This window comes from Myotis daubentonii, chromosome 18 (assembly GCF_963259705.1).
Source record: "Myotis daubentonii chromosome 18, mMyoDau2.1, whole genome shotgun sequence".
Taxonomy (NCBI): domain Eukaryota; kingdom Metazoa; phylum Chordata; class Mammalia; order Chiroptera; family Vespertilionidae; genus Myotis; species Myotis daubentonii.
The window spans coordinates 42,826,150-42,851,519 of NC_081857.1; the positions used below are offsets into that span (position 1 = coordinate 42,826,150).

A 25,370-nucleotide genomic window follows, 5' to 3' on the forward strand; every position below is an offset into this window, starting at 1 on the left:
TCTCCCAGAGCCTGGGGCATGTAGCACTGCTTGTCCTGGGCCAGGGACCCAGCTTGTGGGGACCCAGCACACGGTCCCTGTTCAGTCCTGCTCTCCCCTCCCCTGCCAGGAGGAGGCACAGCCTCCATTGGGCATGACCAGCCCACACCATTTCCGTGCTGAGGACAGGGACGCGCTCGGAGCAGATGCACGTGCTTTGGGGACAGAACCAAACAAAAGGGACAGAGTCCGCAGTCACACATCCGCCGATGGTGATGTAGCTCCTCGCCCTGCCCTGACGGCACTGCCACTGCTCATCTGTCCATAGTGTGTGTGTGTACACAGGCCCACACATACATGGTGCGTGCATGTGTGCTTGCACACACATACATACGTGGGTCTATGTCTTCAATGGAAACCGAGTGCATGTATGATACATTGTAAGCAATTTCATTGTATACATGTATATTTCACTCAGCTGTTTTATTTCTTTAATATGTTTTTATAAATTTCAGAGAGGAAGGGAGAGGGAGAGAGAGAGAAGCATCAGTGACGAGAGAGTATCATGGATCGGCTCCTCCTGCACGCCCCCCACTGGGGATCAATCCGTGACCTCCTGGTTCATGGGTTGACACTCAACCACTGAGCCACCTTGGCCGGGCTCACGCCCTGTTTTAAATCCTGTGGAAGCCATCTGGCCCTTGACAGTAAACGACATAAAACAGAAACAGGAGCAGGGGCTGAAAGACCTCAGGTGAAGGAGGCAGCTCGGACCCAGAGCTCCACACGCAGGCTGGGCAGGTGGGCCGGCCACCTCGGTGCCGGGGTCCAGCCCCAGCGGGTCCAGGGGTTCCCAAAGGTGTGGACGGAGTCGGCGAAGAAGGAATGACATGGAGACAGTGTTCAGTTGATCAGCAGCCTAGCCAGGATCTCCAGCCAGGGTCTCCAGCCAAGTTCTGGTCTGGATCTCCAGAGAGGTTCTGCTTCGGATCTCCAGCGAGGTTCTGTAGCCATGTTCCCTCGCTAGGTTCTTCAGCCAGGTTCTGTCTGAGATCTCCAGCCAGGTTCGGTCACCAGGTTCCAGTCAGGCTCTCTTGCCAACCTCTGCAGTCAGGTTCAGTCCAGGATCCCTTGCCATGTTCTCTCCAGCGAAGCTCCTCCATCTCCAGGTTCCGCGTAGGTTCTGTCTTCTGAATTCTGTCTGTTGTTGTCTTGTTGCATCTGTATTTATACCAGTTGATTCTAATCCTGTCAATCTCTATTACAAAGGTTAGGGCGTTTCTTATCTCCATTCCAGGGAGTAAAGATTATGTAGCTTAAGCATGATTGTTTGTAGTTAAATTGATTAAGTACCCGCCTGGCACTTAGTTAAGGAGTTTCATCTCCTCCCTGACTTCAGGGGAAAATCCCTACCTGGGGATTCAACCTTTCTCGGAGAGGTGACCTTGGTTAAAACACATAGTGCCAAGAAGGTGAGCAAACATATTAAGAACTGTATGCCATATATGCCAGGTCCCTTGAAACAGCAAGGATGGACCGGCTCCCGGCACCTCGGACCCCCACGGCAGATCCGGGCCCAGGCGCACTGGCTGCCTCCTCGGTGCTGCGTCCCCGGTGCTCCTGGCACAGTTCGGAGACGGCAGCCTGGGTCTCGGGAGCGTCTCGGGGAATACCAGGGACCTGGCGGAGGAACTCCAGAACGTTCCTCAACACGGCACAGTAGCCACACGTTCAGGAGGACTGTGGCTGCATGTCTCTGCCTTCCTGCTCGCGCAGAAGCGTGTGTAGCTTTAAGAAGAAATGTAACCCAACCTATTTTCTTAATAAAAGCACAGACATTCAATTAATCTTATGTCATTCTAGGCCTGTGTCTGAAAGTGAAATGCTACCCATTACTCTTAAGCCTCTCTGAACAGATGGCACTATTGTTGAATTTGTGACAAAATACAAATGCCATGATTTGGAGGAGTTAATTCCGTTTCTTAGGTCTCGTCTCCTCCAGCCAGCCTGCCTCCCTCCCTCCCTCTATCGATCCTTCCTCCCCCTCTCTCTTCCTTCCTCTCTCTCTCTCTTTCTTCCTCCCCTCTTTTCGTCCTCCCTCCTTCTCTCCCTTCCTTCCTCCCTCCCTCCCTTCCTCCCTCCCCCCCTCTCCTCCTTCCCTTTTTCTTCATTCCTTCTTTATGAAGAAAATCTCACTCCCCAGCAGTAACCCATTTGAACACAAGTGCAAATATTTGCAGTTTTAACTTCTGGTGAATGGTCTCATATAAAGTAGAGCATTATATGGTTTTTCAAAAACCGTGACTGGTACAGTGAGGCTGGTTAAGCGAATGGCTTGGCTAAGCATTAGCCTAGGTTTCACAAGCCCTCTACCCGCTAACACCTGCCTCTCGGTTTCCTGCTATTGTGTTACCTAGAAAACGGGTAATAGAAACAAGTAGGGATCTTATAAAACACTAGAGGCTGGGTGCACGGATTCGTGCACATTGAAAGGAAATTAATTAGAAGAAATATTTTAGTATTGCTATTCGCCCTTTCTCTATAATAGAGTGTCAACCAAATTCACAGTCGACAGTGACAGATCGAAACACGCGTGCGATTGGTGCCAGCAAGAGCTTTATAGGTATCGGGCATGCGTGAGTCAACTTAGCCTTTTCTATATATAGAATAAACTTGCTTCATTAGACCTGGTTTCTGATTTAGCTAAACTTTTTCCAGCTCAGCAAAGCACCCCAACCTCTCTTTCAGGTCATTGTCAGCAACACAGCAGTAAATATCAACACGAAGCAGATTATTGTTGTAGATCACGCAGGGACAACAAAGGGTAAAATGTTTAACTGCAGCAGCGTCTGACTATATTCTGCGCAGTGGAAAACCTGGAGTCATTTTCAAGGTCCATGGTGCCATTTATTTTTAAATGGCCAGTGCGCATCATGGCAGCTCCTGCGTTGAGTGTCTGCCCCTGGTGGTCACTGCACATCATAGCTATCTGTCGGACAGACACTTAGCCTTTTATGTATATAGCTGTGCACCTGGCATTTGCTTTGAAGTCACATCTCATTCTCATAAAGCCTTATCGAAGGCGATGAATAGTCAACAATTTTATCTGTTGTAAACCAGTGCTATGCTCCCTATAGATGATATGGCATGATGAAAAATATATGCAGGTCCTGACTTCAGACCACTCAAAATCTAGGAGCACAGGAAAAAAGTTAACTCCATGAAATTAAAATAATTTAAGTCACAGTAACAGCAAGTGGTGATTTGTGTTGATCCTGGATAGAATACACAGAGTTCAGTGTGGATTCCTCAGGGCGAGCCCAGGCAGCCGTCCCCAGTGCACTCCGCCTCCCAGTCTCCCCTTCTCCCCTTCCTCCTGCCCTGCTGTATATATTTTAATACCTACTTTACACTGTATTACACATTTATGCATTTTCCACTTGCTGTATTTTCCACTTGAATGACAACTCCATGAGTCCAGTAACTGTCTTATCTACTGTTATAACCTCAGCAGCGAAGGCAGTAGCTGAACATACATTGGTGGAATGAATGAGTGAGTGAGTATCACCCCATAAAGGGACTTGTTGGGCCACAGGTGGTCTCCTCTATGCAAGCAGGAGAAGTACGGCTGGCGATGCCTTACTGTCTACCACGGCGCCGACTGGCTCTCACACACGGACTCGCTCCCCTTCCCCCTCCAAGCACTCACGGACGATGAACAGCAAGAACATGGTGTGAAAGGAAACAGACAGGTCTTCACACTCCTTAGGGCTGTTGCTAGCGCGTCGACGTGGGCCTCCCTCCCTCTGACTTCTTTTACAGCTGGGCAGATCTGGGTTTATTTCTGTGGTTCCATTTGATGTCACTGTGTCAGGATGAACTACAGGGTACACAATGTTCAAACAGCTGTCTGTTCCCTAAGAAGCGAGGGGCCTGAGTAAGGGCTTCTTGAAACACATGGTGTCTGTTTGGTGTTGTCGGAGTTAGGGGAAGTATCATAGAAATATCAACGTCTGTCTATTCCTGTTTATGTGAATACTGCATTGATCAAAACTCACAGATGTGGGATAATCTGATAGTGACTCGCTTTCTGTGTATTTGTGTGTTATTTTTTTAATATATTTTTATTGACTTGAGAGAGGAAGGAAGAGGGAGAGAGATAGAAACATCAATGAGAGCATCATTGATCGGCTGCCTCCTGCACGCTCCCTACTGGGCATTGAGCCTGCAGCCCAGGCCTGTGCCCTGACTGGGAATCAAACTGTAACCTCCTGGTTCGTAAGTCGACGCTCAACCACTGAGCCACACCGGCCGGGCTGTATTTGTGTTTTAATTGTAGAGCAAGATGCTTACCTGATGTGCCCTTCACACCTGTTGACACAGATGTTTCTCAGCTCACCTGTCGTTGCCTGCGGAGTGCTTGTCAAGGATCAAACACTGGAAATAGAGAAGGCCAGGACTGTCCGTTTGCAACTCCGATTCTATCCCAAAGGGAGAGATACTTGATTTTGAGTGTGCTTATACTAAAAGCGGCTCTTCTCCCTCTAATATGGGGCATTCAACATTAATGGCTTAACCACAAAAATGACCTCCTGCAGGATTCAACTTCCGTATCCTAATATACATTTTTTGTTAATGCTCATTCCTATTCATGCAGTTTTAACAAAATTTAGATTTACGACGTTTCTCCTTTTCCCTTTCTCTTTAATAGCTGTTGTAGGTGTCAGGTTCCTCCTCTCAGACTGGCCCCGATTACCTCTCACTCACCGTGGAATTCATTTTCTCTAGCTTATCTCTCCTGAAACAAATTGTTAGCTTTGATGAGATGTTCAATAACAGGAAGAAATAAGCCCGAAGGCCCCTTGGCACAAAGAACTGATGCAATAAGATTAACTTAAACATTTGCAAGTGATAGCTTTTCTATACTGACTGATTGCAGCAGTCACAGCGACACTGCAGCGAGCTGTGAGGAGAGCCAGTTGCACACAGTAGGGGTGTCATTCTTGGACAATTGGCAGCCGAGGGTGTAAGAGCGCTCTACAGGAGCACTCGTGTGTTCTGTGTCCGACCATTTGTATCATCTTTCGTAACGTGTCTTTGGAAATGTACAAACCTACTGATACTTTTCAAATATTTTTATCAAATGATCCACCCAGTTACGTAGCAAATAATACTCAGGCAGTCGTCTCTTTACTAAAGTTCTATGAAGCCGTAAGAATGGAAGAATATACAAAACCTTAAAGGAAGATAAATGAGGACATTAATTCTTTTGGGAGCTGGGGCCAGTGTGTAGACATGAGTGGGGAGGGGACTGTGGGCGGAGGAAACAGAGGTAGTGACGGCTGGTCTGGGAGGGAGACGTAGGTCAGTAGGCTGACCTGACTCCCTTCGTTAGACAGGGACCGATGTGCAGAGTGTACGTGTGGTCTGTTTCTTAGCTATTTAGAACCAGCTGGTGGCCACGCGTAATCACAGCATCATTGATCCCTCAGTGGGATCTCTGCAGCGTATGGAGAGCATTGGCTCAACTCCAGCACCGCGAGGGGTCACGGCATACGGGCTCTGAGGGGCGCCGTGGGCGCAGGGAGAGAGACGCCAGCTCGCTATTTGGTTGAGAACAGGCTCGGTCTATTTGGCGTCAGCTGAACGCCCCATCTCGCCTCCCAGCAGTCATCCCCGTCATCACATACATGTCAGGCCCACGGCTACTGACTGCCAGGTGGTTATAGCTTCAAATACTTACTTTCATTTGTCACCTTTTAAAACTAATTTATGACTCTGACGCTGTGTCTGGTCTTACAGGTAGGAATGAAGTGGGAGCCTTCCTAGTTCTCGCTTGCAAGGGCTGGCAGAATTTCACTTCAGGGAGCAATTCCGCTAAAGGAGATGATGGTTCAGGCCTGGAAAATGGGGGAGAAAATTAAGAAGTTGAAAGAGGCACTCAGTTTGACCTTCGGGGCCCGCGTTCTCTCTGTCAGAAAAAGGACGCAGTAAAATGCTGGCTCCTTTCTGCGGGGCCTGCGAATGAGGGCTCAGGAGTTCCTCAGTGGAAAACATCTTAGAGCTGCTAAATGGATTCGCTGAAACGCCAGCTGCTAAGAAAGGCATTTTGAAAAGACTTGTACAGCATGAAAATTGCCAGGCAAATTGAAGAGAAATGTTTCTTAAAGTCACAAACTTCACTTGTAATTTAGCTCATCAAGAATTTCTCAGTCCCATTCTCTGGTGCTTTCCCTTTATTCGCAGCGTGAAACCAGGGAGATTTGGTGCCCTCGGTAATTGGGGGAACACCTGTCCTCCAGAGAGAGGGCGTCACAGGGGCCTCAAAGCAGCAGGGTACCCCCACCGACCACCCCCGCATGCTAGCACTAGGACATGCAGCTATATGCTATATGCTACGTACTGCCTATAATAATAAAAGCGTAATATGCTGATTAGACCAGACGTCCTTCCAGACGACATTCCGGACGAAGCCGGGGCTGCGAGGGCAGCCGGGGGAAGGGAGGCCTACTCTTGCATGAATTCCGTGCATCGGGCCTCTAGTATACTATAACTGTATACTAGTTATTGGAATTAGAAATGATTATCTTATGGCCCAGCATAGAAACCAGCGACCTCTTGGGGCCTGGGATGACGCTCAATCCACTGAGCCACACCGGCCAGGCCCCAATAAGATTTTAAGTCTGTTTTGGTAATTCTGAGCAGGCTGCATGCCTCATATTATGCAAGGCAAGTGACCGTTCACCTAGTGTCCGATTCTACCTTGAAGCGAGTGTTTCTCGAAGGACATGCTATCCCCATCACCTAGAGTTGCTGTCATCTCTAGGCTACGTCCCATGGAAATTTATCACTTACACATCAAAGCCCCAAAGATGCAAACTCCCTCCATCAGGCCAGTGGCGCGGTGATACATATTTCATGAGCACCGCGTGGGCAGGGCCGACCTCCGTTTCCATGAGTGAGAATTTGTTGAGCTCAGTCTCCAGGTTTTACTGTTCACGGCGCAGTGTGCCCCGTAGGGCGTGCCCCACGCCGCCGCCTTCGTCGTTTTGCTTCATGAGGAAATGACTGTCCTGGAAAGAGAACAAGCAAAGCCAGAACTGTTTCTCTGTTAAAATGATTCGTTCTGCTGCCCGGAGACAATAACGATCACCAGAAATCGCCTCACCCCAGCATCCTGGCCCACAAACGCATAAGGTCTGGAAGAATGCGGGATGACGGGCCGAGACGCATTAGGCCCACGCGAAAAGGTCCCTTCTAAAGGTTAGACCATTCGAAATCTCATCTTAAAAGACTCGGAAAGGTTAAAACGCAAAGAGCAGCTTTCTTACATATACAAAGATTAATTGCAAAGGATGTGCTTGCCTACTGTTTCATCGTTGAAATATATGACTATGTTTCTTTCTGGCTTTTTCTTTTACTCAAAAAAAAAACACCACATTTCCACTTGCTAAGATAATATTCCCACGTTCAATAATGAATTGCTTTTGCATATCTTAAGGTGATCTATCAGAGTGCACTCTGTACCTGTCAGAATACATTTTGCACTAAATGTAATGGGCGGGGGAGGACTGTGGTCTGGGTGGGAATCAGAGAGCGTGACTACATCGACGCTGTTTTCCCGGATCACCCTCTAAATGACAGGTGATCACCCTCTAAGTGGCACTCGTCCGTGAGAACGCAGGCGCCGCGGAACCCCCGGGGACGGGCGCGGAGCACGGGCGCGCCTGTATTCCACTGGCACCACTGTGGTCAGTTCTTTCCGGGGTGCGTGTTGCGAGGTGCTGCTCGGGTCGTGGGAACGTTTGCAGGAGCCAAGGTTTCTGATGAGCTCGTGGGCAGCCTGTCTCAGCACCTGTCGCATCCTCAGAGGTCGACTGGGGGTCACAGGTCTTCTCCTGACTGAGCCTCCTGAGAACAGAGTGAGCCCTGGCCGGGTGGCTCTGTGGGTAGCGCGTCGGTCCCGGGTTCGATTCCGGTCAAGGGCACGTACCTTGGTTGAAGCTCTTCCTCAGCCCAGGCCCTGGTCGGGGCAGGTGCAGGAGTCAACCCATCGATGTGTCTCTCTCACATCGATGTTTCTCTCTGTCTTTCCTCTCTCTCCCACTCTCTAAAAAAAAAAAATCAATGGAAAAACATCCTCTGGTGAGGATTGCATAGTAATAATCAGAATAACCACGAAAGCAGCAGGTTTCAGGTCCCATAGCGTTCACCGGGAGGCTCCAGTCTAGATACTCCCTGCTGGACTTCAGCCAGGGAGCTCACTGGAAATTTTGCGGGCGTCCCAAACTCTCCCCGGAAGTTTAGCACGTCCTTCCCCCGGGTGCTGCGCGGTTTTGGGTCCCGAAGGCCCTGTTGGAGGAGTGTGACCTCTGTGCTTTGAACTCTCCGTTCACGTCAAGCGGGGGCACCCCCCCACCCCGTGCATCCAGGTGTCATCCTGAGAAACGCCGTGGAGCTCAGCGCCGGGGGGTGGGGGGTGGCTGAGACACTGCGGTGGCGGCGCGGCCCTTTAATCACGGTCTGTATTTCGCTCACCTGTCCGACAGGATCCGGAGCTGGTGCGGAACATCTGCCGCTGGGTCCGGCAAGCGATTCGCATTCCATTTTTTGCCAAATTGACCCCCAACGTCACGGACATCGTCAGCATCGCGAGAGCTGCCAAGGAAGGTAAGGCTTCCAGACCCGCACGGATGGCCCAGGTGTGCACTCGCGCCCGAGGGATGGAGTCACACACAGCTTATCTCTGGCCATGAATGTCTGTGTTGTCTTGGTTTAGAGCAGCGGTTCTCAACCTGTGGGTCGCGACCCCTTTGGCAGTCGAACGACCCTTTCACAGGGGTTGCCTAAGACCATCCTGCATCAGATATTTACATGACCATTCATCACAGTAGCAACATGACAGGTATGAAGTAGCAACAAAAATAATCTTATGGTCGGGTCACCACATGAGGAACTGTATTAAAGGGCCAGAAGGTTGAGAACCGCTGGGTCAGAGGTTAAGGAAAGCATCGGAGTGAGCCGAGCTCCCAGACCGGTAGATGCCCCTGGACTCGGGCTCATAAAGAGACGCCAGACTTGGGAGCCAAGGAACAGTCCTGTTTCCTCAGAAACTCGTGTCTCGCGCAGGGAGAATTATAAAACAAAGCCACAGTCACTACAGATCACCCGGAAACAAATGACATGATAACGTAACAGTCCAGCAGCAGCGTCTGAACCTTTAATAAAGTAAAAGAAAAAGATTCCACCTTCTATGATGCGGAATTGCTGACGCGCTGCCATTATGTTTTATTGGGTGGGCCTAGTACACTGCCTTAAACATATGAGCAGCAAACATCTCTTGAATCCGTAAATGATAGGGTCAGTGCATGATTTTACAAATCATCTACGCTGCCTTCTACCCACTGGAAATTGCATCCTGATTTGCAAATATATTACACATATATATTGTAAATTACCTGGAAAATAGCGTTGAGTACAGAACGCTTGGCGTCCACACGTCTGTACGGGAATTGGGAACGTGGAGAGGCGGTGATTAGCCATGTGTACGCCGAGCGTTCTAAGTGCAGTTGGAGGAGCGGGCTCAGGGCAGACACCGGACGGGGCGTGAGGGGGTGCCAGGCACGTTTTCCCGGGCTGTCGGGCCCGCATGGGTTTCCCCGCATCCCATCAAAAACTGCAGGGCAGTGGTGATGTGTTTTCCGCAGGTGGCGCCGACGGTGTGACCGCCACCAACACGGTCTCGGGCCTGATGGGACTCCGCGCCGACGGCACGCCCTGGCCAGCAGTGGGCGCCGGGAAGCGGACCACGTACGGAGGAGTGTCGGGTAGGTGGTGCCCTCCCTGGCCTCTTGCTCCGGGGGACGGGGACGCTGCGGAAAGATCGGAGGGCGTGTCCCAAGCCAGAGCCTCGGGTCTTTGATGACCCCACCTTGTGGTGTTGCTGGTGACAGTTCCCAGTGGGAAGGACAGACGGCCACCTGGGAGCTGGCGCTGTCTCTGGTGGCTCGAGATGAGGGGACGCGGCGTGAGGGCTGTAAGGGATTCTGTCTCCTGGGTCCACATTTCTCATCGTCGCGACTGTCTTGTCACTGACGAGTGAAGGCTCCCGCCAGGGCCTGCAGGGGAACACGGGCGCCCTGATGTTCGTGTCCCCCTCACAGTCTCCGTTCGTTGGCACATGTGCTAGGACTTGGAAATCCACCTTCGTCAAACCATCTGGCTTTCCGGGCTGCCCCAGACAAATGGGGCCGTTTGGGGCATGTGCAGCTTCAGCCCTGAGGCAGCGGCAGACCTCGCGTCCCGCACACGCTCTCGCCGCTCCGAACACCCTCCTTTAAAGCAGAGCGGGGCCACCCGGCGTGCTCACGGGTCCCGGCTGCCCCAGGAGCTCACGGTTCGGTTCCCGGGCGGGGCGCAGGCCCGGGTGGCGGGCTCCATCCCCAGTGGGGGGCGTGCAGGAGGCAGCCGGTCCGTGACTCTCTCTCATCACTGATGTTTCTATCTCTCTCTCCTCCCTTCCTCTCTGAAATCGATAAAAAATACATTTTTAAAAAAGAAAAGGAAGGTTATATTCTGCTTCTGACTGAATGCCACTCCCCACAACTTCCTGTGATGTCAGGAGGAGGACGGGGAGGAGGAGGAGGAGGAGGAGGGGGAGGAGGAGGAGGGGGAGGAGGAGGGGGAGGAGGAGGAGGGGGAGGAGGAGGGGGAGGAGGAGGAGGGGGAGGAGGAGGAGGGGGACGGGGAGGAGGTGCAGGAGCTACCAGAGGGGCCTGGAATGCCATCACGATGCGGAATCTCATGGGCCGCTCCACGGTGCCCGTGGATGGAGGCAGGAGACCCCCGAGCCGACCGTGGCTGGCACTGTCTCGCCGGCCCCTCAGTTTCTCCTCCTGCCACACTGCAGCAGGGGCATCGAGGCGCCCCGGGGGGCTGAGCATTCAAATGGATGAGAGAAGGGTCGCGGTGGTGGTTTACGTCTGGTCCGTGGCGCCCTTCTCGGAGCTCGCGGAAGCTGCTGCTCCCTCATGGTCTCTGCGCCGTCACTCAGTCCAGCAGCCGGCGAAGTCGCAGCCACAGCACGAGCCGTGATGCGCACAGCGGTCACGGCCGCGGCCCTGCACACAGGCGTGTCTGAGATTTATGAGCTCCTGGACAAACACCCGCTCGGGCCCTAAGCTGGGCGAGGCCTCGGTGGAACGTTCCCTGCAAACACAACGCCCACGTCTTCAAGAGCTGGGGCCTCATTTCCAACAGGCTCTCCGCCGAGTCCCGGCCCGCTGGGCCGTCTGTTTTGAAAAGAGCCTCTCTCCATGTTGACACAAGGAACCGTTTTCCGCCGTGAGAGCCGTGTTTGCTTTCACCTCGAGGTAATAGCATCTGCGAAGCGGCTGGAGGAGGCAGGGAGCCTGTCTCGGGGCAGAGCAGCCCCGCGCAGTGCCCTCCGCGGCGAGCCTCGCAGTCTGTGTGCGGGGGGAGGGTTTCCCGTTGTCGGGGCGGCGGGAACGAGGTGGCCACGCTCCATTCCTGGGTTCGTCAGCTGTGGGTTCGAGACCCCAAATGCAGCTTCAGTCCGGGGCAGTTCACCAAATTTGCCACCAGATACTTTCATAAGATTGAAAACATTAGGAGAACATATTGGCCAAACGGTACATCTGATAAGGCTTAATATCCAAAATTTATAAAGAGCTTTTACACAAACGGAACAAACAACCCAATTAAAAACTGGGCAGAAGACCTGGACAGACACTTCTCCAAAGAGGACACACAGGTGGCCAACAGACACGTGAAAAGATGCTCAGCGTCACTGATCACCAGAGAGACGCAAATGAGAACCACACGGAGGTACCACCTCACGCCTGTCGGAACGGCTCCCGTCAATAATCCACAGACAGGTGTGGGCGAGGGTGTGGAGGAAAGGGATGTTGGTGGGAATGCAGTTGGTGAAACCACTGTGGACAGCAGTATGGAGTTTCCTCAAAAAGTTAAAAATGCCATTGGCTTATGACCCAGCGATCCCACTTCTGGGAATATATCCGAAGAAACACAAACCATTCATTTAAAAGAATACATGCACCCCTGTGTTCACTGCAGCGCTATTTACAATAGCCGAGATTCAGAAGCAGCCCAAGTGCCCACAGTAGGCGAGTGGATGAAAAAGCTGTGGGGCATTTCCACAGTGGAATACTGCTCCGCCATAAAAGAGAAGGACCTCTTACCTTTTCAACAGCACGGGTGGACCTGGAGATTATTATCAGTGAAACAAGCCAGGCAGAGAAAGATAAATGCCATATGATTCCCCTTATGTGTGGAATCTAATGAACAAAATGAACTGACAAACAAACAAGCTGACTCATGGATACACAAAACAGATTGACAGCGGTCAGAGGGGAGGGGAGTTGGGGGGCGGGGTGAAAAAGGTGACGGAATTAAGCAAAAATAAAAACAACAACTCAAACAGAGACAACAGTGGTGATGACTATAGAGGGGGTGGGAGAGGGGGATGAGGGGAAAAGCAGGATACGTCGTGATGGAAGAATAATTGACTTTGGGTGGTGAACACACGATCCAGTGTATTTACGATGTATTATAGACCCGTACACTTGAAACCTATCTAATTTTACTAACCAGTGTCACCACAGTAAATTCACTATTTTAAAAAACAGACAAATGCGACGGTCTGAGTCTTCCTTTGGACAGTAGAGACTTTCTACTGCAAGTGGTTACTCCCTACCTTTCCTTTTTCTAGGATCCATGCAGGGAACTTGTTAACATCCAGCAGCAGCTTGCGGAGCACCACACAGTTGAATGTATTATTGGGGTTTTTTTTGGGGGGGGGTAGGATCCCTCAGGTTAATTTGATTGGAAGAAACACCTCACCAGTGACGTTATTTAGAAATGCCATCGTCAAGTGGATGACTCACTATTTTTCCTAGTTTTTGTTGAGTTATTTTTTTCTTGTTTTAGTCTCAAGTTACTTAGTTTCAAATAGTGACATCTTAAGACCGCCCCGAACCCAGGGACAGCCATCACCTGTGTAAGCGGAGCCATCCAGCCGTGGTGTGACATGTCCCATGAGGTCCTCCCTGGGGGCAGTGTCCTTTCAGACATGGGTACGAGTGGGTCCTGCGGGGTTGTATGCGTGCGTGCGTGTGTGTTTTATAGGAAGCCGTTCTTCATGGGCTGGATTTTTTATGTGCCAATCACAGGGTTACTGACACATAAAGTTCTTTTAGAAAAGGACGCCTAGTGTCTCACAAATTGCAGCTATTGATTATAACCATCGTTACCAATAAAAGCTTACATTTTGATATTGAAATGACTATCATAACCTGATAAAGGTAATATTTAAATGAATTAACAGAAAATGATAAATCATGCCAAAAGAATAATTCAAAGGAGAGCCTTCTGCTTGCTACCCACTCATCTCTCTTGTGTGTGTGCGTGTGTGCGCATATGTGTGCACCAAAGTGATGCCAAAAAACACCAAGCCTATGATTCACATACTAGTATGTGAAAACATTCTCCGACGATCACACGTTTAACTGATCAAATTATTAAAGGCCCTGGTCTGCGCTGTGTTTACAGAACAGCCCAAAGGAGGCAGATCAAATAGAGACGCGGCGTGGCAATTCCCAGCATAAAGGAGCCTTGGGTTTGAGAGAGGCTCAGATTGGACCCGTCCTCATTTGCATGCGCTCATTTGCATATGCTCCTGTGCTGATTGACAAGGCGTCCCCCTGGGCATTGTGCTGCCTTCCCCTCCGCCTGGTCCCCGGCTGCCTGGCCGCCTCGGGTCTGCGCGGGAGATCAGAGCCCTAATAATAGATTTTTGACAGCGAGCTCGCCTGCTACCTGCCCGACACAAGTCCTCACTGTTCGTGTTTGCTTCCTGGCAACCGAGCAGACGAGGGAAATGCCAGGCGCGGAGCGTGAGGCACAGCCGCGCCAGGCCTGACATTTCAGCAGGAGAGCGCCGTACAGAGGCATCATTCCATCATCTTTCACGGGGCCTGGCGGCCGCGTCCACAGACCCTCGCCGCCCGTGGGAGGACTGATGGGAGGGCAGAGGCTTCCAGCGTAGACAGTCTGCGTCCTCCCCGTGCGTTTTTTACAATGACCGTGGCCCTGCAGGTGAACGGTAACGCCACGCCGTGTTTGCGCGCCCGCCCTCCCTGGGCCTGTGGGGATGGGGGTATATTTTCTTTTGTTCAAAATGAGGAAAATCCATGCGCGTCTGTCCCAGCCTCTAAGAAAATATGTGATAGACTCTGTAAACCCCAGGACCTGACAGGCATATTAAGAAAACTTACCTCGGCAGCCATGGCCATGAATTATTAAATTGTCTTTCCTCTGTGTGTGTGTGTGTGTGTGTGTGTGTGTGTGTATGTTTTTTTTTTCCTTTTCCTAAAGAATGATTTCAGGCTTGAAACTAATCAAAAAATGTTCTCTGGCGAAAGTAAAACTGGAGCACAGCGTGTCACCGTGGGAGCCGGCACTTAAATATTCACGGAGTCGTGCCTCTCCTGTGCTGGAAGAATCGCGGGACGCGGGGCGACCGTTTCACTGGGAGCTGCTCATCTCCGCCAGCCTCAGAGGCAGTTCCCGCGTCACCGCCTCGCCGGGACAGGGGACAGGACGTGGGATTAATTAAGGAAGCCTGGCAGAGAGCCGAGTTCCCGGGTGTCAGGATTCCAGGTTAATGTGAAGCATTTTCTGAGGGCCTGACGCTGAAATCTCAGGGCCGTGCCGAGCAGCGAGCTGTGGATTTAGCCAGGGCCACCCACTAATGACGAGAAGGGGTCTGCATCCAGGCGGCTCAGCGGCAGCCCTGCATCAGGCTGCCCATCATGCGGCCCCCTCTCTCTGGGGAGCAGGGGAGAGGAGCAGACAGTGAGCGGGGGCAGGAGCGGGGGGGGGGGGGGGAGGGGGGCGTGCCTGCAATGAGAGTCCTCACCCTCCCAATCCATCCTCTGGCTTAATCCCTGGGCATCGGCCTGAAGCGAACCCACCTACTCCCCATCCCAGGGAAGGAACAGGACGCCCTGGACTCTCCGGGGGATTGGGGGCGTGTGGGGGGTGGCGAGAGCGTGAAACCCGCCGGAGGCAAACTCGTGGTGCACATGGCAATGAGAGCGACCCTGGACCTTTGGACTTGGGATTTATGTGTCCGGGTCTGTAAGTGTGGGGATCCGTGTATGTTGGGAAGGGCCGTATTCTTACCTTCTAAACCGAAGCCACGTCACACATAGGCAAGTCCTGTGGGGGAGGTGAAATGTCAGGAGCTCAGCCTCCCCCCGCCTCGGAGTGAGGGCGGGTTCGAATACAGGCGGCTGGACACCTGCCCCCAGTGACGGGCACCTGAGTCTGCAGGGCCTGGGAGCAGCATGGGACAGAGATGGAGAAGGAAAAGTTGGTGTCACTGAGCATTGTGGTTTCAGTATCTTATTTCCAACATAACATCCAAGGCTTTCATCGGTCGTCAAACTGGAGAGTCGTGGGATTCCATAAAGAAATCTGAAATGAGGTGTAGGGACTAGGTCAGAATTCCTTCTTTTTTAAAAATATAGTCTTATTTGTTACGGCCAAAGGTGAACCTGAGTCGGGGGGTGAAAGGATTAAGGAAAGACAGACAAGAGAATGAACGCTGGGTCTCGGTGGGACACTGCTTCCTGGTGAGGAGACAGCGCCGGCGGCCCACAGCCGTGTCTCTGTTTTATAGCAGATGCCACCACGCAAAGTAGGGGCGTGATCACATTGTTCACAGCATTCTCGTGAGTCTCAACCTCACTCCACTACATGCACCTGAACTCTAGCACAAGGCACATGGGGCCACGTGTTCGGACCACAGGTTCAAGCTTACAACCACAGCCGTTGGCTATGATTGTGCTGGGAGGGCCCTGCCCTCCAGCTGGGACTTGCACGTGGCAATGAGAGGACCCTGTCCTTTCATTAGTCCGAGGCGTGAACCTGGCCAAAGCACTGTAGCCGCGCCCCACACTTACTGATTTCAGAGAGGAAAGGGGGAGAGAGAGAAATATAAATGAGGAGAGAGAATCGTGGATCAGCTGCCTCCTGCACAGCCCCCACTGGGGATCAAGCCCACAACCCAGGCATGTGCCCTGACTGGGAATCGAACCCGGGACCCTTCAGTCCGCAGGCCGATCCTCTATCCACTGAGCCACACCGGCCAGGGCTGCATTTGTATTTAACCCTCTGAGGTGGGAAGCATCAGGCCCATTTCACAGGCTGAGCAACTCAAACTCCAGATGGTTGCCAGAGTGTACAAAGCCAGAATGTCTCACAGTCTGGATTCAAACTCAGCTCTGTCTGCGAGGATGAGCTGCCGGGCGCTTTCAGTCTCCATCCAATGTCTGCCTGGATCACTCTCGGCGTAATGTGCTCATGAGACCCTAACAGCGGCAGATGCCACTTACCGCAGCGTGTCCGATCTGGACTTGAAAATCTATGAGTCAAAACCACGTCCCTTACTGTCTACATCACTCCGTCTCCATATTGGACACTGAGCCGAATGAGGGGAAACCCTTCCATTCATTCCGGAGAACAGCCGCAGCGAATGACAGGGGGCCGCAGGCGTTGTCCTTAGCGTGCGGCCTGCGCGCTCACGCACGAAGCTGCCGTCTGCGTAGCCCTCATAACCTGCTTCTCTCTGACACGGGGCCCATCCGCGGGCTACTCCAGCCACGGCCCTGAGCGCACGCCAAGCACCAGCGCTGGTGTCGTCCGTAGTTCTTCCCTGTAACCGTAGCCTCTGTCAGGCTACGAGTGGCCCTGTGTTCCTGCACCGCCTCTCCTCCGATGTGGGCCGGGCCGGGCCAGGCACCTACGTCACCGTTTCCCTGAGCCGCAGGCAGCTCTGCTAAGTCATTCCAAACGCTACTCTTGCCTTGGCGGGCATGGGGGGCGGGGGGAGGGCCGTTGTGAAGGTGGTGAGGTGGGGAAGAAATTGGGCCCACAACACCTTTTCTCATTTCCCCGGTTTAAAACAAAACAAGATCGAATAGTACTAAGGAAGGAAGAAGGGGACACCTCTGAGCCACATCCCGCGTGAGGCGGTGTGAGAAGTTGTCATCAGTATGAACTCACTCGAAAAGACGTGTGTAGATGAGAAGTCGAGCCTGAGGGACGTCCCCACATTGCTCCCCGCTCAGTTAGCACATCTGGTTAACAGCCGGCTTGTTCAGGTTAAGCTTCTGGAAAGCAGGGGCCTTTGCTGTTTCTTCATCGCTCCTCCAGAGCCCAGGAAAGTTACAAGCACGTCACAGACACGCAAGGAACACTGTGGGATTCCTAACATTCGCTGTGCACAGTGGAGAAGGTCTCGGAGATCAGACGCCCTCCTCACCTCTTCTGTCTGTCTTGATTTATTAGTGAGCTTCTGGCAACTGAGTAAGAAATTCTAACGATTAGAGTATAAACCATCTTATCAGATGCAAAGAGCTTCTCTTGTATTATCTCATTTAATCATCACCTGATCAGGTGGTCACAGTTAGAGACCCTTCTTACTGGAAGAGAAGCAGGCACAGAGAGGTCAAGTAACCTCTGTAATGTCACACAGCTTGTAGGCGGGTATGTTGGGACTCATGCCGCCTCGCTCTCTATCCATATCGTGCATTTAACCACAGGGACACAGCGGCATCCCCACCCCTGCACACACTGTGTTCATTTATCATGCCTTTGCAATGTCCTTAACATATTGCAGGATGAACACAGAGAAAGGCTCTCGTTTGTATTTCTTTAACAACAACAACAAAAAATTTAGACCTAAAATAATCGCCGAGTGTAGCACTAAGATTAGTCACTGCTTTAGAGACGTCCCAGCCACGCAGCTCACCGTTAGACTGCGAGCGTCCTGGTGACCCTCTCAGTGCCCCGTTAGCCTCTGCGCTGCATGCGTGCCTCACGGTCAGATGCTGAGAAACATATGGGCTTCTCAGGGCAGGTGCCGAGGGCTTCCGGGGCAAATTATTTCTGGGCTGGGTTTTTATTGTCTAGTTCCAAGCGTTTGGTCTTCTCCTTGAGCTCAGTTTGCTATTAAAATGGAATTGTACATTTCTCCATTAAATTGGGCCAAATAACAACATAATAGAAGTGAATTGGGCTAACAATAGTCTGAGGAGGTGAACCGTCTTTTTGCTTTAGTCTTCCCAGCTCCCTACGTCTTTGTTTTAATAGCAAGTTTATTTAACTTTCTTGTAGGAATACTGTGTGTGTGTGTGTGTGTGTGTGTGTGTTTCCTGAGAGAAGTAATGACAGATCAGTCTTCAAATAATCATCAAAGTGATACTATGCACTCCTCGCAGAGTCTGAATCGTGCCGCCTTTGAAGGAATGTGCCTTCTCATATGAAACGCGTGATATAAACTCAACTCAAGTAACTTCCGAGTTCCCAGAGGCCACACGCTCACAGCGAGTCTGTGCGGCAGGTGTTGCCAGTGTCTTAGCCACAGTGTGTAGCAAAGGAAAGTCAGGTGGACAGATATGCCACGTGACACAGGACACATCCGGAACACAGAATGGGGGTTGTGTAGGAGGTGGGGGGGGGGCGGGGATTGCTCCCCATGGGCAGGATCCGGGAAGGCTTTGTGGGGGAGGTAGCATCCCAACCAGGACTCGAAGAAGGAACAGAATTCCAGGACAGAAGCTGCCTTCTGAGCATCAGCCTAGGAACCAGGAGATCGCGTTTCAATTCCTGGTCAGGGCACATGCCCAGGTTGCGGGCTCCATCCCCGGTCGGGCGTGCAGGAGGCAGCTGACCAGTGACTGTCTGTCATCCTTGATGTTTCTAGCTCTCCCTTTCCCTTCCTCTCTGAAATCAATAAAAAATATATTTTTAAAAATCTGCCTTCTGATGGCATCCAGGGCCCGGGATGATCGTGTGCCCGCCAGCGCCCTCTCCTGGCCTTGCTCACAGCTCCCTGGACGCTGGGCGCCAGGTTGAGCTGCTCACACTGCCGCATCATGTCAGGCACCCCCTCCCCCCTATCGCTGCACCTGCAGCCTCCTCCCCCTCGGCCAGAGCTCACATCAGTGTGCACCCCACACTCCCCACCCCCAGCGCCCTCCCGAGTCCATCGCCCGTAGGTGCATCTCTTCGTGGTGTTCGACGTCTGCCTGTCTCGCTTAGACTGTGACCTTCACGAGAGAAGGGACTCGCTGGGGGTCCGCCGAGTCCTGGTCTCACCTGCTAGTCCCAGCACTAGGCACACCCAGGAGCTCCCAGGGTGGCCGGACTCCGCAGTGCTCCGTGGGTCTTTCTCTGTTACTGTAATAGTGCGTATCCGTGCGCTGGTTCCTTTTGATCCACATTCCTCGTACTTAGACATACGAATCTGGGCTGATGCTTATTTTACTTATTTTAAAGTCAAGTTTATTTCATTTTTGTTTAAAGCATATGCTTCTCAAGTACAGGTTGCCTTGACATTATGGTGTATAAAATCTGCGAGCGAAACGGACATGGAACCGTAATTCACGGGCTGTGATGTTAACAGCTTAGAGCCTTGTGCCTCCTTCAACATGGGTGTTTTCTTCTGTCCTGGCCCCTAAAATTCAACAGGCAAATGGAAACTTGTGAACTTGTGGTACCTGTGCTTCATCAGACCTGGTGTCACTTGCCCCTGGGACATCACTGCTGAATGATGCGGGCCCTGCATTGTGCAGACACCGGGACATGGAGGGGCTGCGGGGCGTCGAATGATGCAGGCGGCACAGCTCAGACAGGCACGGCACCGGAGCGTGTGTGTGAACTCATGCAGGAGAGAGAACGGCTTGGGAGGGCTGAGGAAACGTCTTCCAAAACAATAAACAAGAAATCCTCCAGGAAGCGGCAGCCGTAATTGAATCACACGTTGACAGTATCTATATTCCTGAATCATGCAGAAGACCTTCCGGTTTATAAACGGCGTACCACCTCCCTAAGCCTCTCCAGGGCTCTGACAGCCATGGCTGATGAACACACATCAGCAAAGATTTGCACTTTAAATGCTTACCTGCCGTTCCCCAGTCGCCACGGAGATAATTGGACCGTGTTAATCAGCGGTGTCTTGCGTTCGAGTGCAGGTGAATACCAGCGCTGTCTCATTAGCCGTCGTTTATTAATTTCTGTGTTGATTCTCTGTATTCCTTTGTTGCAAAGATTTTAGGGGTCAGAAATATTGAGTTTCATCCTTGGCCTTGCTGTGCCCATGACAAACCATATTTTGAAAGGCTTGGACAGGTGAGAAAATGACATTTCTAAAATACATCTCTTGGCTGGAGACTGGTAGCTAATTTGCCTTAAAACGGAATTGAATTCTGGAAAAAAAAAATGTGCATCATGAATTTAAAATACCGTCTCCTACAAGATTCCTTTTGAAGTAACTATTTTGTATTTAACAAAAGGAAATATTCCACCTTTCTATCTCTTTGATTTGGGGGTAACACATGTAAAATGCCCTCATTTCCTGTTCTAAGTAACTTTTGGGTTGAAAGTTTCAGCTCAAATAAAACTTCACAGTTAATTGCCACTCTTCTCTAAAACTGATGGGGAAAAGGTCACTTTGTTCATTTATTTTTATCTTATTTCATTTTTCAAGTCTTCACCCAAGGATATGTTTTTATTAACTTGAGAGTGAGTGGAAGGGAGAAAGAGAAACATCCATTGGTTGCCTCCCATCGGTGCCCAGACCAGGCAGGGATTTAACCTGCCACCTACGTATGTGCCCTGACCAGAAGTCGAACCCACAGCCTTTTCAGTGCATGGGATGACACTCCCACCAACTGAGCCACCTGGCTGGGTGCCACTTTGTTTATGTTAATGCAAATGAAAATCAAGACCAGAGATGGGCCACGTGCTACCCACATAATCAGAAAGTTCAAGATTCAGGGGTTAAACATTCCCGAGGAAGTATTCTCTCGAGCTGGTCCGAAGCCTCTTTTCCTCAGCCAAAAAAAGTCTTGAAATGGGTAAAGATCACCGTGTCATTAATCTACTTAAAGATTAACCTTTGAAACAGCCAAGATTTGTAACATCCTTGTTCTTATTCAAAGTTCAGTTGTGTTCACAGCCATGGAGCGTTTTATGATTGAATATCGGTAATTATAGTAGATGAAGATTTAAAAAGAACTCAAGGGATTGAACAAAGTTTTCCAGTAGTTAATCACTAATGAAGATCTTAAATCTGGGCTTTAAATACAGACAAAACTAGTTATAATGATCTCATTAGTGCTTTATTAAGGTTACCTATTTTAGTATTTGTCAGGAGAATTCCGATGGCAGTGAACGTCTGGACATATTCGGAAAGGGCTGTTGATCAGATAAAAGATGGCCCCGGCTGGTAAATTGTTGTGTAAATAAAGACTCCAATCAGGGGCAGCGGAGTGTGGGGCTGCCTCAGTGGATCCCTCTCAGAACATAAGCTCTCCTCCGCCTGTGTGTTCTCTGCTACGATAGCATTTTAACATGTAGTAGAAGTTGGAGAAACAACAGAGAAAAAATAAACATGACTGTGGGTTGGGTTTTGCTGGGGTTCAGCTGAGAGTCAAATCCAATGGAGACCTTCCCTAGGTATTCAAAACTTGGGTTTGTTTTGTTTTGTTTTAATATTTTTTATGGATTTCAGAGAGGAAGAGAGAGGGAGGGAGAGATAGAAACATCAATGATGAGAGAGAGTCATTGATCAAGCCTGCAACTCGGGCATGTGCCCTGACCGGGAATTGATCCCTGACCTGGTTCATAGGTTGACTCTCAACTACCAAGCCATGCCGGCCAGGCTTGGGTTTGGTTTTTTTGTTTGTTTCTCTGTTGTTTAAGAGAAAAAAATGTGCTTGTTTGCTTTTGACACAATCTGTTGCCCTAAGTTCAAATTGCAGGAAAAAATAATTTTTCCAAAAAAAAAAAAGAAAATTGCAGCCCCACCTGAGGCCCCTTGACAGGGATCATGGAGTATTGAGCTGAACTGCATGTGAGGCCAAGTCCTGGGACCCTGAAATGCAGGCCACAGGGATAGGATTTCACTGGGTGTTGGGCAGCGCACCTACCTCAGGCCTGGCGGGGCCCCGTGAGCTCTGTCCGTGGTGCTGAATGTTGCCCTCTTACAGGCGGGCATGCTGACCTCGGCTGATCTGCTTCCCATTCCATTAGTGAGCTCCCTGGACATGCTGAGTAAGCGCAGGGGGTGCGGCTGGCGGGGAACATTCGTGAGTGCCCTTTGGGACCCAGAGGGGCGCACCCTACAGATTTACAGCACAGTGTTCCTCTGAAACTCATCGTCTATTAAAATTATTCTGAGCCACTTCTCAGGCAACTTAGATGAAGTTCTTTGTTCCGAGATATCTCCGTCTCTTATCTCACACAATCTTGTAATTGGCAATAACTTTATTCAATAATACTATTTATCTACACTCATATGACTTAAAGGAATTTTTACTTTTACTCCAGCTACACTATATTACTTTTCTCAATAAAAACGCTATAGAATACATCTGATATGGGATGTTTAATTTATAACATTTGGAGTGGAGAAGTCAAACTTATACTACAATAAAGAAACGGGGTTTTCTTAGAAAACTGCTTATCTAAGTGGAGAAAACCAAACTGTTCTGACTTCTGAGCAGATAGGCTACGTGTTTGAAATGGAGCGAGTCAGCAGGAGACCGGCAGTGACTGAAGAACAGCTGTGCTAAAAAGTGTAGGGAGACGTTGGAAAGACGAGGTTTATCACCTGGTCAGTATTGATGTAAAAAATGTGCAGCATCCGAGAAAATAGAAAATGAATATCCCAGTGACACACGTCCTGCTGCGTCCAGTCCCCGGACATGCGGCCGATAAAGGCAGCTGTTACTCGGGAAGCCATGTTGTAGGGCATCTGATACCTGGATGGCAAAGAGACTGGCTCAGTAATGTACCCATTAGATACGTATTTCTAAGAGAGCCTTCCGTATGCGAGGGACTGTTCTAGACTCCGAACTCAAGACCTTAGAACAGGGTAGGCAGGGCGAGGACAAATAAACCATAAAGTCAGGATAATCTCAGGTCCGCCCAACTGAGAACATAGCAACTCGGGGTGGTGTCACTGTAATAGAGAAGGAAGGGCGTGGAGCTCCAGGTTGGGGCTCAGGGTGCGTTTCGCTGAGAAAGAACATTGGAGCTGAGACGTGTATGAAACGGAATCTCTGTGCGCCAGGCAGAGGGGAAGGGCATCGGAGGACCTACCACCCTGCGTTTCAGAAACAGCAAAGACTGGTGAGGAAGGAGCGTGATGAGCTAACACAACAGGACGGTATCATTTATTAGGGCCCAGGCTGGTGTGGCTCGGTTGGTGAGCGCATCCCGTGCACCAAAAGGTCTCCGGTTTGATTCCCAGTGAGGGCACATACCTGGGTTTCAGGCATGACCCCCATTGGGGGGTGTGCAGGAGGCAAGCAATGGATGCTTCTCGCTCTCTCCTCCCTTCCTCTCTCTCTAAAATCAATAAAAGCCTATTTTATTTTTATGTTTATTTTTAAAATATATTTTATTGATTTTTACAGAGAGGAAGGGAGAGGGATAGAGAGTTAGAAACATCGATGAGAGAGAAACATCGATCAGCTGCCTCCTGCACGCCCCCTACTGGGGATGTGCCCACAACCAAGGTACATGCCCTTGACCAGAATTGAACCTGGGACTCTTCAGTCCGCAGGCCGACGCTCTATCCACTGAGCCACACCGGTTAGGGCATAAAAGCCTATTTTTTAAAAAAATTATAATTAGGATTCCTAGCATCCAATATGCCAGTGCCTACGCATAAACAGAATAGTGAATGAAAACTCACTTTGTTAGTATCTACTGGGAAGAAATTGAAATTTTTTGTTGTTGTGTTTCTTTTTGTTTTGTTTTAGAAAAGACAAGGCAAAAACATAGCTAAAAACTGGAAAGTTTTGCCTTTTCTGACTACATTTTGACACATCTGCTGGAGAGTAATGTTTCTCTGAAAATGTAAACAATCTCAGGTCCAGAAGTCTCAGCAGGCGTTGGTTTGAACTTGGCCTGAGCAAGGCATGTCTGATGTGTGGATGGGGGGAGACCGGGGCAGGTCCTGTGCTAAATACTTGTCAGCTTTGCGGCGTTGGGCCACGTTCAGCTAGAAAGTATGATAATAGTCCTGAGGGTCAGCTGACACTTAGGAGTTGAAGTTAGGGGCAATGACGGACAAAGTGACCATTCCATAAAAGTTCAAGTGGAATCTAAGACTCTGTCTTACACATTTTTATTCTTTGCATGACTGTCTTTATTTTTTTTTAATTTCAGTTTACATTCCATATTATTCTGTATTAGTTTCAGAATAGAATCAGATGTAATGATTCGATGACAGTCATGTCCTTTAAATCGGTGTTGTTTCAATGAATCATTGGAATTTTCTATTCAGAAATTGATAGACCAGGAAGAGGAATTTGTCATAAATGCATCTGAAATCAGATCTGCCCGTCAGAGCTAGCTATAGCTACCCCCAAAAGAGCTGGATCCTGGCCTCACTCTCCCGGCAGTTTCCACCCAATTCACCGGACTTCATCTTCCACCATTATCCTATATAATAAAAGCCTAATATGCTAAGTGTCCTACCGTTCATTTGACCAGTCACTATGATGTGCACTGACCACCAGGGGCAGACACTCCGACTGGTAGGTTAGCTTGCTGCTGGGGTCTGGCTGATCGGAACTGGGCGAGACAGGCTGGACTCAGCCTGGAGCCCTCCAGGGGTCCCTCCCTGGCCCCAATTGTGCATCGACGGGGTCCCTTGGCCTGGCCTGCGCCCTCTCACAATCCAGAACCCCTTGGGGGATGTCAGAGAGCTGGTATCGGCCCAATCCTGCAGGCCAGGCCAAGGGAACCCACCAGTGCACAAATCCGTGCACCGGGCCTCTAGTTTTAGATATAAAAAAAACAAAACAAGATACTATCAAGGCCATTTTTAGTTATTTTATAAGGACTTAGCATATGTGAAAACTTTGATCACCAAATGAAGGTGGTAATTCTTCAATTACCTGAAATATGTATCTAAAATTGGATTTTCTTTTTGTCATCCCCTTTATCACACCCAACCTCATAGAATGCTTTGTCAGGCTCAATAAAAAGGGGGGGAAAGTGTAGATTTCTAATCCATAGCCAGTAAGCCAGAAAAGACAGATGGCAAAGAGAAATTTATTCATTTAGAAAATCATGCTATTTTTTAATGGTTTGTTCTTAATCACAATAGAGGATGCAGGTGTTCTTTCTTCTGAGATTGATGCCACTCCGTTTCCTTAAGTGCAAAGAGCAGGGGCTGCAGACCCTTGGGAAGCTCACAGCATCGTTGTAGCTGGAGCGTCTAAGTTAGAGTCACTGAAAACACACACCGCTGTGGTCAGGGTTGG

The 25,370-nt window shown here is 50.2% G+C and overlaps 1 protein-coding gene across 1 annotated transcript in view; it reads left to right on the top strand.

The window, feature by feature from the left end:
- The window catches only part of DPYD (dihydropyrimidine dehydrogenase), a 347,122-nt gene that overhangs the window by 280,832 nt on the left and 40,920 nt on the right, over positions 1-25,370 (top strand). The window contains exons 17-18 of the mRNA XM_059675719.1: positions 8,529-8,649; positions 9,687-9,806. Coding sequence (XP_059531702.1) covers positions 8,529-8,649; positions 9,687-9,806 — 241 coding nt within the window. The remainder of the gene's footprint in view (positions 1-8,528; positions 8,650-9,686; positions 9,807-25,370) is intronic.